Source organism: Gracilinanus agilis, chromosome 2, assembly GCF_016433145.1.
Source record: "Gracilinanus agilis isolate LMUSP501 chromosome 2, AgileGrace, whole genome shotgun sequence".
In the NCBI taxonomy this organism is placed as follows: domain Eukaryota; kingdom Metazoa; phylum Chordata; class Mammalia; order Didelphimorphia; family Didelphidae; genus Gracilinanus; species Gracilinanus agilis.
In genome coordinates this window covers 442,807,710-442,823,054 of record NC_058131.1, presented here as the reverse complement: position 1 = coordinate 442,823,054, position 15,345 = coordinate 442,807,710, and the positions used below count along the sequence as shown (strand labels likewise).

Sequence of the window (15,345 nt, the reverse complement as noted above, 5' to 3'; positions counted from 1 at the left end):
AACTAGACTATGATAATAAATCAATTAGTGAAAATGTATTACGTACACAGCTGAAAACACCTCTACTTCTGTTGCTAGGATATTAAGTATGTTAAAATCATTATCTGGGATAAGATGGATGCCACCTTGACTGACAGGGATGGCAGTTGAGAATTTGGAATGTTCCCAGATGTCGTGAGCCAGGGGCAAAAGTCAGTTGGCCCCACCCTTAAATACCCCCTAGGAACTACAGTCAAGGTCTCAGAACTCAGAGCTGGGACTTGAGCAAACTTCTCTTGGAGCAAGAACTGGGACAAAGGGAGGTGGGGTAGGCCAGATCCTGAACCTGTAACCTGTACCTGACTGAGAGAGAGCTAGTGATCAAGCAAAACCATTGATAGTAGAACTGAGAGAATATAGAGATCATTAAGCAACATCAACATCAATAGCCTTCCCTAATATCTGGCTTGGCTGTGGCCAGGTCAGGTCAGAGTTAGTGAGAGGGTGAAGACCTCCAGCTTCTACCAGCCTAGCAATCTCCAGTCCTGATCAACGAATAGCTTAGTAGTCAACAATAGCAATAGGGTTCCCAAAATCCCCAAACTTATTACCTTGTTTTCCTTTCCCCATTAAGAGTTAATACAGTGGTTTATCAACTTTTTTATTATTGTATATAAAATAAATTAATCTATATTATATCATATATAATAATAAATAATAAATAATAAAAGCCAATGAATAGTGAATAAATAAATTATTGTGTTACGTATATATGATAATAAATAAATAAATATATTATTATACAAAGATTAGTAACCTTTCCTGAGTGGTTATTCTATCACAGCCCTTGGGAAGGGGAGAATCAATATGCAGTCAGATACCAACATTTCCAATAGCCAATCAATAGCCTATTAACAACTAATCCAACCTCAGGTTAACCAACCAAGCCAATCAGGAAGAAGAGGGATAGATTATATCAATAGCTATTGTGAGAGGAGTGGGTGTTCCTACTTCACCAACTCTTGCTGGCTTAGACCTTGGGCACCTGATCCCTCCTTCATTCATACTATCCCTAAGATCTACATACCATCCATCCTCTAATATCTAGAAGGAAGATCTATAGGGAGAAAGGAGATATAAGAAGATATATCCTCCTCTCTTATTTCTCAATGGCTCAATTTCATGACTTTATGTATTACTGGATAAAGTCATGAAATTGAGCCATTTTTCCCACTACAAACTTATGATGTCTATAACTCTACCTAGGCCCTTGCTGCTGCTTGGCATTTCCTTTATTTAGGTTATTTTCTTTTTCTCTGTAGCTACTAATCTTAACATTTTTCTTTCTTCTCAAGCCTAGTCAAATTATTCATTTCCTCTCATCTCTCTCATGGTTGTCCAATCTCCATATTTCACCAAGAATATTGAAATCATTCATACTGCTAGGTAGATTCCCAGTTCTCATCTATTCTCACTCTCTTCCCATATATTCTTGATCTTAGTAGAACCCAATACATTTTCCAGTATGACTTTTAGGTCAGAGACTAAAGTGATTTTCAGTCTTACCCCAATCAGCATAACTCTGCCTTCAAGTCATGATTAAAAGTCAAACTTTCTGTCTACCTGCTGAATGTATGGGAACACTTTTATTTTTTCCCATAGGCAATCTAAATGTTCTCAGAATATATACACTCAGAGATGTGTGTGTATGTATGTGTATGTTACATATTAGTTTTGAAATGTTATTTGGTATTCACCATGTTGAGTGCCTCCTAAAATTCTTACCTCTCTCTGTCTCTCTAAGATTCAGATCAAACAGCAAATGAAGCCATTCATGATTTTATGCTGGTGGGATCATCTCTCCCCAAATTTCTTTGTATATTTTCTGTCTTTTTTGTATATATTTATGAATGGGGAATGCCTTTTAAGTATGTCTAGATTGCCTAATATGGGGGTATGCTTAGTTTTCTACCATGTGGGTGGGAGTAGGTTTCCTTTGATTGGCTGTAAAACCAGAATGCACTAGGAAAAGTCAAGAGATTGAAATAATTTCTCATTCTTGATTTTTTTTCTCTTACTCTCACCCTTCTTCACTTCTTGTGTTCAGAAGGTGAAGATTCTTTCTTCTGAGCTCTTTTTTGCTTCATTCAAAGGTGAAAATCATAGTGTTCATTTACAACTCAGGCACCATGAACTGAACTTGTGAGAGTACAAGGTCTTCTTTCCCTTCCTTTCTCTTTTACCCTAGCTCCAAGAAATGGAATCAAAGGATTCTTGGTTTCTGTTCTTTGTTTTTTGTCCTTCTTGGTTCCAGTGCTATGGACTAGAGCCCAAGTCATGGTAATCGCAAATCTGAGGTTATAGACTGAATGGTTCACACAGTAAGCAGGAAAACCCTGAGAAGTTAGGGTGCTTGGGTCTGGAACCTGAGGTGGCTTGGACTTGGAATTTTTCACTGCTGTATAATTGAGCTAAACCATGAACTGAATCATCTTTCATTCTCTAGAATGAAGTAGTATAAGGAAGATGGAGATTATGCCTTTGTAGGAGTAAGTTTGTATATTTGTGATTAAAACTTTGAATAAATAATTGCTTGTAAAAGTTACTCTTAGTGGTTAAAAGGAAATGGAGTAGAGGGAACTGTAGTACAGAGAGAGGGGGGGTCATGATAGTTTTTTCAAGCTTTGGCTGAGTTTTGAAATCAGTTAGGGGTTTGGAATCTTGAGGGAGAGGAGTCAGTTGGTTTTGGGGAATCTCGTGGAGAGAGTTTCTGACCAGCTGAGCTGCTTCCTTGCCTATTTGTAGAACTGAAATTTAGTCTAGCTTTGAAATATTTATTTAAGAATTGTTAGTTTAGATAAACCCTTTGTATCTTCATTCCCTATATTATTTCCTACCTTTCTTCCCTTACCTTATATGTCTGTGGAGTGAATAAGGAGAGTAAATTAGAGAGTAGTTCAAATCTGTGAGGGGTTTAACTATAATTTGACAGTATCTTATCTAAAGAAATTGGTTAATCATCATTTTATTCCCTTTAGACATCAAGAGCACCTTGAAAGTTGAGCTAAGGCAAGACCTTGCTCAGACTCCATCTCTGCCTCCCTTCCCCCACCTGAGGTTCCTGTGAACAACTGTTAGGGTTTCCTCAATCCACTTTCCTGACAAATCATCCTTAAAGATAATAAACCCTTTTGTGTTTCAACAGACCTATTAGTTAATTTGTCAGTTAGTTATTAAGAGAGGGAAGAAGAGGGAAAGAAACAACATACTCTGGGCTTGAAGGGAAGCCAGGGTATCCTTCTTGAAGGAAGGTGTAACTTCAAACAAGTCCCTTCCTGTGAAATTAACTAAAGCCTGTAGTTAATTTCAGTTCAGTCTATTTCCCTCAGTTTGTGTTTAAGTCTAAGTCCTAGTCTATAAGCCCTGCTGTCTTTGCCTGTTTAGATTAATTCTCCCTCTCCCTGAAGATCTTGTTCCTTTCAGTGTTACTCCTGACTTCAGCCCTATTATATCCTGAATCTCCTTATTCCAGCCTACCTGTAACCTAGATTACCCACCTAGCAAGTCCCTGACAACCTCCTTTCAAAATTCTCTTGTACCACACAGCTTTCCTCAAATTATCCCCATTACAGAACTCATTTCCTACACTTGAAAAACACCATAAGTGGAACCATTTACAGAAAGCTTAGAATACCCTGTCTCCCTTAAGCATACTGGATAATCCTGGGAGTGAGGTGAAATATAATATACCTAGTCTTCCAGGAGTGACAAATTCTAAGACCAAACCACCTCCTCAGGTTTCAGACCCAGACCCATTGTAAAAGAACTTTATGTTGGCAAGGATGGAAAGCAAAAGGTGAAGGGAACAATAGATAGTATCATGTTTAAGGAATAAACATGAGTTTGGATATTTTTTGAGAGAAAGCAGAAGACAAAAGGGACTGTTGTGTTATGGGTCCACAGTGTTACAAAGAGTAGGATATGACTGAATGACAATAATAACACTCCCTAGATAACTCAGAATATGTTGAAATTACCCCAAATATTCAATGCAACTTTCCAATTACACCTTTAATGATGATGAATGTCTTTCCTTCCTTTGTTTCCCCTAACTCATACAGCATTGACAAAAAAATAAAAAGTCAAATTGAGGTTTCAAAACAATAATAAATAATAAATGACTATTTTCTCCCAGCTGTTTTTCCTGCCAGAAAACACTTTGGTCTATTCTCTATGCAACTTAAAGTTCAAGTATCTGGCTTCAGAGACTTACTAGCTGTGTGGCAAGTCATTTAACTCTGTTTGCCTTAGTTTCCTCATTTGTAAAATGAGCTGGAGAAGGAGATGGCAAACCCCTTGAGTATCTTTGCTAAGAAAATCCTAAATGAATCATGAAGAATTGGACAGGACTGTAGGATAACAACAACAGAAAAAAATTTTCAGGATCAAACAAATCTGCCTGGCTTTAAAGCTCTTTCTTACTGAAACAATGCTTTTATACCTTATTCCCTCTCATAATCTGATCTAATGACACTAACTTACTTGTTGGTCTTCAAAGAAAACACTTCATCTTCTGATTCTTGTGAATTTTCATTGACTGTCCTCCATGCCTGGGATGTTCTTCAATTTCTATCTCAGGACTGTTCTGACTTCCTTCAATTCTTAGCTAAAATTCTACCTTTTATATTAAGTCTTTACTATCTCATTTAAATGTAGCACTTTCCTTCTGTTGGTTATAATAAATCTTATCCTGCCTCCACATATCTTGTTTGTATATAGCTGCTTACATGTTGTCTTCCCCATTAGTCTATGAGCTCCATAACTGTTTTGCTTTTTATTTATTTTTTGGAGGGAAGACATCCCAAACACTTTTTAAAGTGCTTGACACATCATCAGGGTCTAATAAATGCTTGTTGACTTGACTTATTTGACCACAAGGAATTGTAGACAGAATAAAAGAAGCAAAAAAAAATCTTTTGAAATGCTTAGTTGTTCTTAAATATTGACAATAGGAAAGAAAGAGAAATACAAAGTTGACATTTAATTATTCAGAAATAAAAGACAATTTCAAGACAGGCCTCTCTAAAGATGCATAGTGACTTCAGAAGGACTTCATAATGGATATAACTCATTTCCAGTTCTGATTTCTTTTAGGTATTAGCATCTATCACTACATACAAGTTTGCATAGTGTTTTAAAAACTTGAAAATTGGTCTATTAAAGGTTCAATTTAAAGGAAAAGGTTTTTTTTTGGTAACAAACTTGCCATATGTATCAAGAAAAAGCTATTTTTTTTCTTTTTTAGAGTAGAAATTGATTAAACATAGAGATATGAAATATATGCTATAAATGAATCAAATTACTTATTTTGCAGATGAGAAAAATGAAGGTAAGAGAGAGCAAGTGATTTACTCAATATAATAGTAAATCATTAACTAAGTCAAGGCTAGATTTTAGGTTCTCTGACTCCTAAATCAATAGACTTTGTAATACATCATGCTGACTTTTTTCTATTTAGCCAATCTATGTTCCCTTCATCTTCCTTGTTTATTCTATTTACTTGGCTCTTTCTCTGCTGTACTCTGATCTTTTGATTATGGTCTGATTACTGAAATAGAAGGAATAGTTCCATGCATGTAAACATGACCAAGCACACACGTCACTTACAAAATGGTTAGGTAAACCATTCAAAAATGAAAAAATGGGTTTTAAAAGCATAGTGAATATGTAGAAAAAATAATGAAATTCACATAGAGAAAAAAGATGAATACTCACAAGGATAATAATGCAAAGAAAAGTGGAAAGGAAAGGGATATAATTGTACCAGATATCAAACTATATGATAAAGTAGTAATCGTTAAAATGATTTTGTATTGCTTGTTAAAGAGAAATTTTGATGAATAGGTATAAATATAAGTATTGGGTATACAACATATAGAAGCAAACAAACCCAATAATATAGTGTTCATTAAACGCAAAGACTTTGCTTATTGGCAAAGGATTTACTATGTGGCAAAAACTTCTGGGAAACTGAATAGCAATCTGGGAGAATTTAAATTTAGAACCATATCATACAATACATCCAGATAAAGTATTAAAATAATCAAGCTACTTGGGGTACTTAAGATACTCAAAAACATTATCAGTACTGGGGCAGTATAAATGAGTATACACAGACAGAAGCAAGGGAGTAAGTTAAATAGGATGGGATGTTTTCCAAAAAAAATATTAAGGAATGAGAAAGAGGAACATGCTGGGAGAAGAGAAAAGGAGAGATAGAAGGGGATAAATTATCTCACATGAAGAGGCATGTAAAATCATATAGTGGAGGAGAATATTGAGGGCTTGTGGTTTTAGAAAACTTTCATAAGACAGACCTCTATAAAAAACTGAATGAGAATAAATAGTAACGTATCTTTTTCTCAGCAGTATAGAGGATTGTCGCAAAAATTGGCACCTAATAGGGCATAAACCCTCACAACCAAATGTAGAAAAAGAAGAAATGCATTCTTTTCAGACCATAATGCAATAAAAATTATAGTTTTTACAATGGGTAGGAGAAGGGAAAAATAAAAATTAATTACAAACTAAAAAATCTTATGCTAAAAATGGGTGGATCAAATAAATCATAGAAACAATCGATAATTTCATTAAATAGGAAGGCAATGAAGAGACATCATACTAAAATTTATGGGATGCAGCCAAAGCAGTTGTTAGGGAGTAATTTATGTCTTTAAATACTTGCATCAGTAAAATAGAAAAAGAATAGATTAATGAATTGGTCACAGGACTAAAAAAAAACTAGAAAATGAACAAATTGAAAACACTCAATAAAATACCAAATTGGAAAACCTTGAAAATCAAAGAAGAGATGAGTAAAACTGAAAGTAAGGCAATCATTGAACTTATAAATAAAAGCTATTATTAAGGAAAAAATAGTGAAACAGATAAAAAATTGTTAATTTGATTTTGAAAAAGGAAATTTGGCCCAAGTGTATGCCAATAAATCTAAGTGAAATAAACAAATATTTAAAAAATAATACATTTCTCAGATTAACTGAAGTGGAAATAGAATACTTAACCCTCTCAGAAAAAAAAATTGAACAAGCCTTCAATGTCATAAGGGGGAAAATGCCCTAAGAAAAACTCCCAAGGACAGATGGATTCACAAGGGAATTCTACAAAACATTCAAAGAATGAGATGAATTGTGAGAAGATGGTAGAATAATGCATGAAAGTTTCTCATCATCATAATACCTGCCCCACCCAACCAAAAATAATTCCACAGAATCAAAGTTAAAGAGGTAGAAACATAAAAGAGTTGGAAGTGAAGCTAATAGTCTGGGAAAACTAGGGAGGAAATTTTCTGTCTTCCCTGGCCTCAGTCCTACCTCCCCAGGCTCTGGGCAGGAATAGAGCAAACAGAGTGGAATCAACAAAGTAACACCTGGGGGCAGAATTAGCAACCTCACCTTCTTTGCTGAGCCCCACATCAGAATGATATTACTAGAATTCTCAGGCAGAGGCCCTGGGAATAGCAGTGTCTGCTTTAGACTCAGGTTTGGAGATTCTCATTGGCCCACAGCTGGGGACTGAAGGAGTGAATACTTTTGAGACTGCAGGCATCAGGGCCTGAGGACAGGACCTCAAGACTCCATGGAGGCCCAAGGAAAGTAGATTGGACACTTGCTTTGTCTAGAACTGTGACAGTAGGGAGGATGAATGAGGAAGGAGTACACACCCCTTAGTGTGGCTACTGAGGGACTGGGATCCTGTCAGCTGTATTCACTCCCAGAAGAGTGAAATCCCTGGTTGCTGCCACAGTGGGAGGTGAATAGGCTGCTTGCAGTGGCAGTGGCAGAACTGACTACAGGGTCTGGTTGAAACACCTGGGGTCAATTTCAGACTGGGACTTGAGTAGAGGGACCCAAGACTCTGGACTATAAAACTGGAATAACTAAATAGGTCTTAGGTCTCAAACACAAAAAAATCCTGAAAACTTAAGTAACATACTCCAGCACAATAGGAACCCGTGGAGTCCAGCAAAAGACCAATAATTAAATCTATTGAATTGGTTGCTAAAATTTTTTAAATAAAAAAACAAATAAAAATGAAAAAATAAAGGAGAAAAAATCCAACTATCAAAAGTATTATGGGGACAGAGAAGGTTCAGCTCAAATTCAGAGGACAGTGCAGTAAAAATATTTATTTCAAAAAAACAAAAAACAAAGAAACACTATACATGTCCACAAGCTCAACAAGAGCTTTTGGAAGTAATTTTAAAAGACCTCAAAAACTAAATGAGAGAGAAATTAGAAAAATTAAAAAAAGGAACAATGTAAGAAAATCAAGAAAATTAAGAAAGGAAGATCACCCAAAAGGAAGAAGAGATTCAGAAACTGGCGAAAGAAAACAATTCATTAAGAACTAGAATTGGACAAGGAGAAGCTTATAATTTCCTAAGACAATGGGAAATAACAAAGCAAAATCAAAAGAATGAAATAAAAGAAGAGAATATAAAACATCCTATCACAAAAACAACTGACCTGAAAAATAGATCAAGGAGAAACAATAGAAGAATTGTTGAACTCCCAATTTAAAAAAAAAAGATTTTAGATCCATGCTCTAAGAAATCATCAATGAAAACTGCCAAGAAATTCTAGAATCAATGTTCAAAACAGAAATGGAAAGAATCCCCCAAACACCACCTCAAAGAGATCCAAAGATGAAAATTCACAGGTACATCATTGCCAAATTAATGAGGAAATACTATAAGCAACAAGAGACAAACAGCTAAAAAAGGAATAAAACATAACAGCAATCACATTAAATGAACGCAGGACATGGAACACAGCATTTAACAGAGCAAAAGAACTGAGCTTACGGGCAAAAATAACTATCCAGCAAAGATAAGCATAATTTGTGCAAAGGACTTTAAAAGAATGCTTGCCCTTTGATCCAGCCATACTACTGCTGGGCTTGTAACCCAAAGAGTTAATAAGGAGAAATACTTGTACAAAAATATGTATAGCTGTGCTACTTGTGGTGACAAAAGATTGAAAAATGAAGGGGTGTCCATTGACTAGGGAATAGCTGAGCAAATTGTGGTATCTGATGGTGATGGAATAGTATTGTGATGAAAGGAATGATGAACTAAAGGATTTCTAAGCGAACTGGAAAGACCTCCAGGAATTGAAGCAGAGTGAAAGGAGCAGAACCAGGAGAACATTGTACACAGAGACTGTGGCATAATCGAATGTAATAGACTTTTCTACTAGCAGCAATGCAATGACTCAGGACAATCCAGAGGAATGTGGATTTTAAAATTAATATCCAATAACTAAATATTATATTTAATAAAGTTTTATTAATAATAACTAAAGTAAGAGATCTAGCTATTCAGCCCACTTGCCAGAGCAAAAGAGCCCAAACAAGGCGGAGCCTCAGAACTTATACAAACATGACAACGCAGATGTAAACAAAAGGAAAAGCATTCTAGGTAATACAGAAAAGAACTTGGGGCTATGCAGTCTTTAGGGTTTCAAGATTTTCCTACTATACATTCCCTGCTGTGATCCTATTTGGGAGACTAGTCTCCGCAAAAGGATCATGAAAACATAATCAACTTAAAAATTGCAATAATTTGTAGATAAAAGGAAAAGAGAACAAAATCAATGATTGCTACATTGACAAAAAACCAATTTGGGGGCAGTCCCCTTTGGCAGAAGAGTATATATTCAAAACAAATGCTTTCAACCCCTCATAATTCACTTTCACATCCTAAAGTGAATATAGATCTTCTTGATTAAGTGTGTGGTCTCTGCAGGAATCTTCATGGTGCCTTCTCCAAACAGGTTTGTTGTCTGGATTCTGGGAGGTAGCAAATTTCTTATCCTAAATTCAATCAAAGTTCACAATAATAACAAAGGCCTCGCTGAGGAAAATAATAACAAACAGGGATCACTCAGGAATACATGGGGGAATTATAAGGTATATGAATCAATTGCAAAAGAAATAAAAATACATAAAAAAATCCACATAAAAGAGAAAAAATAACTGGTGGATGAAATTAAAGTATCAAAATCTTATGTCTGAAAAATCTAAGTAAAGGAAAAATAAAACTATAATAGGTCCTTGAATCAGGGCCCAATTAAAATGATTTAAGTAATTATGCACTTACCCAATCAGTAGCCAGGACTACAGAAAATTTGCCACAATTATATAAATATAAAAAAGATGGGTATTTAATAAACTAACATTGTTTCAACTATTACTGGGGAAAAACCCAGAACTCGGCAGAAAAGTTGATCTATAAGAAAACATACAAAAGTAATAAAGATTAATCATAAGCAAACTAAAAAGTCAAATTGTTTGATTCTGATATGGGACAATGTCATCTGTGGCTCTTGGGAATAGCATCATTGCCTAAGTATTTTGAAAGGGCAGATATGAATGAGAGACTCAAGGTTGAGGTGAATATAACAAATGGAATGAGCTGAAATTGTAGTATGATAATTTTTTTTTAATAAAAGTGCCATGGACAACTGAAAAATGTGTGTGTTCCTTTCTATTTTTACCATTTTCCCTCTATGAATCATATCTATGTTTTAAAAATTCTATTTAGATCTTTAACTTTTTATTAGATTTAGTTAGGACTGATAGAGGTAATATCTTCCTCCTCCCCACTATTATAGATTTACTGTTTATTTTTCATTGTAATTAATTTTGTTTTTCTCTAAGCATTTAGAAATCATGCCATTTGGTGCATGTGTTAAGTATTGAGATAGATTCATTATGGATGTTACATTTCAGCAAAATGTAGTGTCCTTTGTCTCTTTTATTATTTTTAAAATTTAATTTAATTTTTCATTTTTTTAAAGTCCTCTATTTTCACTGCTAAACAAGCACTTCAAATACATATATAACAGATGGTATTTAAAGAATTTAAATTTAAAGAATAATTTCAATGTAACAACAGTCAAAAAATTTGGTATGTTATTCTCATGTTTTATTAACATTATAATAAACACAACTGTGTTAGGTAGCCTGGTTAACAAACAACTTTTCAAGGCTCACCTTAAATACAAACAGAGTGTCTGTAGGCAATAGGGAGGAAAATTCTTGCTAGAATATTTTGTTTCATGTTCTTCTTTTTTTTTTCTCTTTTTTTTTTTTAAACCCTTGTACTTCGGTGTATTTTCTCATAGGTGGAAGAGTGGTAAGGGTGGGCAATGGGGATCAAGTGACTTGCCCAGGGTCACACAGCTGGAAATGGCTGAGGCCGGGTTTGAACTTAGGACCTCCTGTCTCTAGGCCTGACTCTCACTCCACTGAGCTACCCAGCTGCCCCCTCATGTTCTTCTAACAGATGTTCTTTTGGACCCAGTTAAAGCCAACCAGCCCTAGACAATGGTGTTTCCATCATCCTAAATAAGTAAGTAGTGTTAAAGTTCCTATATTATAATCCCCAAATACACCACATCTTAAAACAATAGGAGCTACTTGAATCTTGGAGATTTAATTTTTTTTTAAACCCTTAACTTCAGTGTATTGTCTCATAGGTGGAAGAGTGGTAAGGGTGGGCAATGGGGGTCAAGTGACTTGCCCAGAGTCACACAGCTGGGAAGTGTCTGAGGCCGGATTTGAACCTAGGACCTCCTGTCTCTAGGCCTGACTCTCAATCCACTGAGCTACCCAGCTGCCCCCTGGAGATTTAATTTTTTAAACATTAATTCTTTAAGATTTGGTGAAGCTGAATATAATATATCATCCAAGGAAATTTCAATGACTAGTTCATTTTGCACTAACTCAGCTCTCCTAATAAACTCTTGGATATAATACTTTGCATTACTTGGGAAACAGTAAAATCTCCATGAAAAACATCCAGTCTTAAAACATCATGATAGGGTCTGCCATGGGCTGCTTTTTAGAACCACATACCCCTAAATGATTTTTAAACATAAATAATCTCAATGTGAGGTATCCAGCTCTATTAACATAATCAACATGAAGGCAGCATCTTTCTTCATAAGATTTGGGTTTGGCCCAGTATTCCCAAAATGTGGAATACAACATATCAATAGTCATTGCTCGTACTACAAAGCCTTGAGCTCCCACATGCATGTGAATTAGGTGGACAGACATTTCAGAATTCCCTCTGCTCTTCAATTTGTATAATCCATATGCAACAATAGCTACAAAATCTGCTATTCCAATTGGGGGAAATGGTGCCTCCTTAGCTTTTCTGGCAAGTTTTAAAGATCCCAAAGTCTCATCATAAGTAAAAAGAGGAACATCACTATTTGATGACATAATAGTTGGTTGAAGTAAGAAGCTTTTTCAAGCAGCCACCGTCATCTGCTTGGTCCCCAATTTCCTCTGTCTACATCATCCATTGACGACCAGCCAATCAGACTTCTGCAATTGCACTGGAAAGTGGATCCCGTCTCTCTCTTTTTTTTTTTAAACCCTTAACTTCTGTGTATTGACTTATAGATGGAAGAGTGGTAAGGGTAGGCAATGGGGGTCAAGTGACTTGCCCAGGGTCATACAGCTGGGAAGTGTCTGAGGCCAGATTTGAACCTAGGACCTCCCATCTCTAGGCCTGGCTCTCAATCCACTGAGCTACCCAGTCTCTTTTAATAAATCTAATTTTACTTTTGCCTGTAGCTAGAAGATAACTGTTACAGCTGCTCTTTTGTGATGAGCTAACAAATTTGCTCAAACTCTTATTTTAACTCTTTATGAGTTTCAAGTGTATTTCATGTAAACAATATATTCTTGGATTTTGTTTCCTAATCCATTTTTCTACTTTATTCCATTTTATAATAGTTTACATTTATATAGCTAAGGTTTACAAAACACTTTACAAATATTGTCCCATTTTCTCTTCATAACCATCTTGAAGGATGTGTAATTATTATCCTCATTTTGCAGTTATGGTAGCTAATAGTTTTGTTCCTTTCATCTTATTGTAGGATAAATTTTCTTCTCTAAACTCACCATTTTTTTATTTCATGCTGTTGTCGTTTCTTTTTTTTTCCATTTTAAACCATCTCTTCACTTCCCTTTAATTTTATGGTTTATTCTACTTATTTCTAATCTTTCCTAGAATCTACTCCTTTTCTCCTATTTCTATTCCTATCTATATACCTGTTAACTTGAATGTATTCCTGTACTGCATTGTGTGTATATTGTCTCTTTTATCCACATAGAAGTGAATGAAGTTCAAATGAAATGTACTCCCTTCCCACTCTTTCCACATTTGTAATTTTACTCATTCTGCCCAATTATATCTATTAACAGGTTTCCCCATATGCCCTCCCATTTCCCCTGTTTACTTTTCTGCCCTTCCCTCTTTTTCCTTAAATTATCTTCAAAATATAATAAAATTATTTTTAAGTCTTCTGACCTTTATGACTCTTCTGATTCTGAAAGATCAGCTCTATCAACTTTTCTTCCATTAGAATGTAAACAATTAATTTTTAATAGTCCAATTTTGCTTTTTTATTTTTTCTTGATATTTTTATTTCAAAATTCCTTCTAAACTAGAGGGTTTTTTTCCATCAGGAATGTTTGAAAACCCTTTCTTTCTTTGAAGATCAATTTTTAATTGTTATATTAAACTCACTTTATCTGATTATTCTTCATTATAAACTTTTATTTCTGCTTTTTTTTTAAATTTTAAAAAAAAATTTTTAAACCCTTAACTTCTGTGTATTGACTTATAGGTGGAAGATTGGTAAGGGTAGGCAATGGGGGTCAAGTGACTTGCCCAGGGTCACACAGCTGGGAAGTGTCTGAGGCTGGATTTGAACCTAGGACCTCCTGTCTCTAGGCCTGGCTCTCAATCCACTGAGCTACCCAGCTTCCCCCTTTATTTCTGCTTTTCGGAATATCTCATTCCATGTTTTCTCCTTCTTTATCTTGTATAGTCCTGATTGTGGTTTCCTGACATTTGAATTCATTCTTTCTGGCTATGTGAAGTATTTTTTTCTTTTGTCTGGAAGGATATGATTTTTTCAATGACATTCCTGTTTTTATTTTTTGATTTATTTTGGGAAGTAATCTACATATTCTTTCTATTTTCATACTGAATGCTTATTCTAATATATCTAGACAATTTTTATTTAATGATTTTTTGAAATACAACATCTGGCTTTTTTATGGTCATGCATTTCAGATAAACCTATGATTCTTAAGTTATATCTTTGGTTTATTTTCCACATTAGTTTTTTAATATGAGCTGTTTTATCTGTTTTAAGAATTTGTTTGGGCTTCTACAGCCATTAATTTCTTTTTGGGTCATTCTGAGTTTTAGGGAGATTGTTATAAACTTGTATTATTTTTAATAGAATATTTTTAATAAATTTGAATAAGTTATCATTTTTAAAAATTATATATATGCATATATATGTTTGTTCCAAGGACTCTTCCATAGGCTAGACTCTCCATTTTCTTGGTTAGTATTTTAATCTGTGCCTTTTCCTTTACCCTAGACAGTGAGCTTGGTCTGTTCAGTAATTGGTTTTAGTCAAAACCTTTTTCTTTGGAGGAGGGAGGAAGGATAGGTCTTATTTTTCATCTTTAGTTAAACAAGGTTTCTTTCCCCTGAAGGATTAAAGCTAATAAAGAATTTTTTTTGAGAAAATGCTTGAACAATAATGGATATGGAAACGTTATCTTGTTGGTAGTAGGAGTATATGCTTCTGTCTGTCTTTTCATATCTGTATCACTGCCAGTGTCAAGATATCTATTCAGGAATATTTGGGACAAATTTTTCCCTATAAAATGAAAACAGTGATGTATATAGCACCTGCTATTAGGCTAAAAATGCGATGCTAAGTTTGATAGCATTTGAAGAGTTAAAAGTATATTAAAAATGTATGTTATCATTTTTTATATATGTAGATAACTAGAGGATCTGGGATTTTATCAGCTTGAGGAAACTCCTGGTATAAAAATCATTCAGCCTATTCTAGGGAGCTGTCCAAGAAAACAAGAAGAAAACTGCCCTGTGTTATATTTGGGAAGCTATAAGATGACAGAGGTCTGTAGTATCAAATCTCTCTGATCCTTTGGCCCAAGAGAGGACACACACACACAGGCTTGACTGAAGGGAGGGGCAGGATCTTGCTAAGTGCTCCTTCACTTCTTCCCTTCCACTAGGCAGTTGGGAAACAGTTACTGTATGATAATGGTGGACAGACTTGTTAACTACAGGGCAAGGACAGTAAATAAGGAAAGGCTGAACTCCTAAAGATGATAACTTTCTCTAAACTATTTCCCCACAGGATTGAATAGGAGAAAATAGGAGAAGCTTGATGTCTTTGAAACTTGCAGGCTCTGAGGATAAGATAGAAACCA

At 35.0% G+C, this 15,345-nt stretch overlaps 1 protein-coding gene across 1 annotated transcript; it reads right to left on the bottom strand.

Moving 5' to 3' along the window:
* Positions 1–11,868: 11,868 nt before the first annotated feature.
* On the bottom strand, positions 11,869–13,442 carry LOC123233954 (HIG1 domain family member 1A, mitochondrial-like). Its single transcript, XM_044659943.1, has 2 exons — positions 13,423–13,442; positions 11,869–12,313 (listed from the first exon to the last, which is right to left on the bottom strand). Exons 1-2 carry the CDS (start codon positions 13,440–13,442, stop codon positions 11,869–11,871), a joined length of 465 nt encoding a protein of 154 aa, XP_044515878.1.
* Between the last annotated feature and the right edge of the window lie 1,903 nt (positions 13,443–15,345).

What these genes read in the sequence shown, in the direction of transcription:
- LOC123233954 (XM_044659943.1), bottom strand. Translation starts at nt 13,442, where the DNA reads ATGGAAGAAAAGTTGATAGA. An exon ending in ATGGAAGAAAAGTTGATAGA is followed by an intron (nt 12,314 to 13,422) that starts GCTGATCTTTCA and finishes TGCTTGAAAAAG; the next exon opens with CTTCTTACTTCAACCAACTA.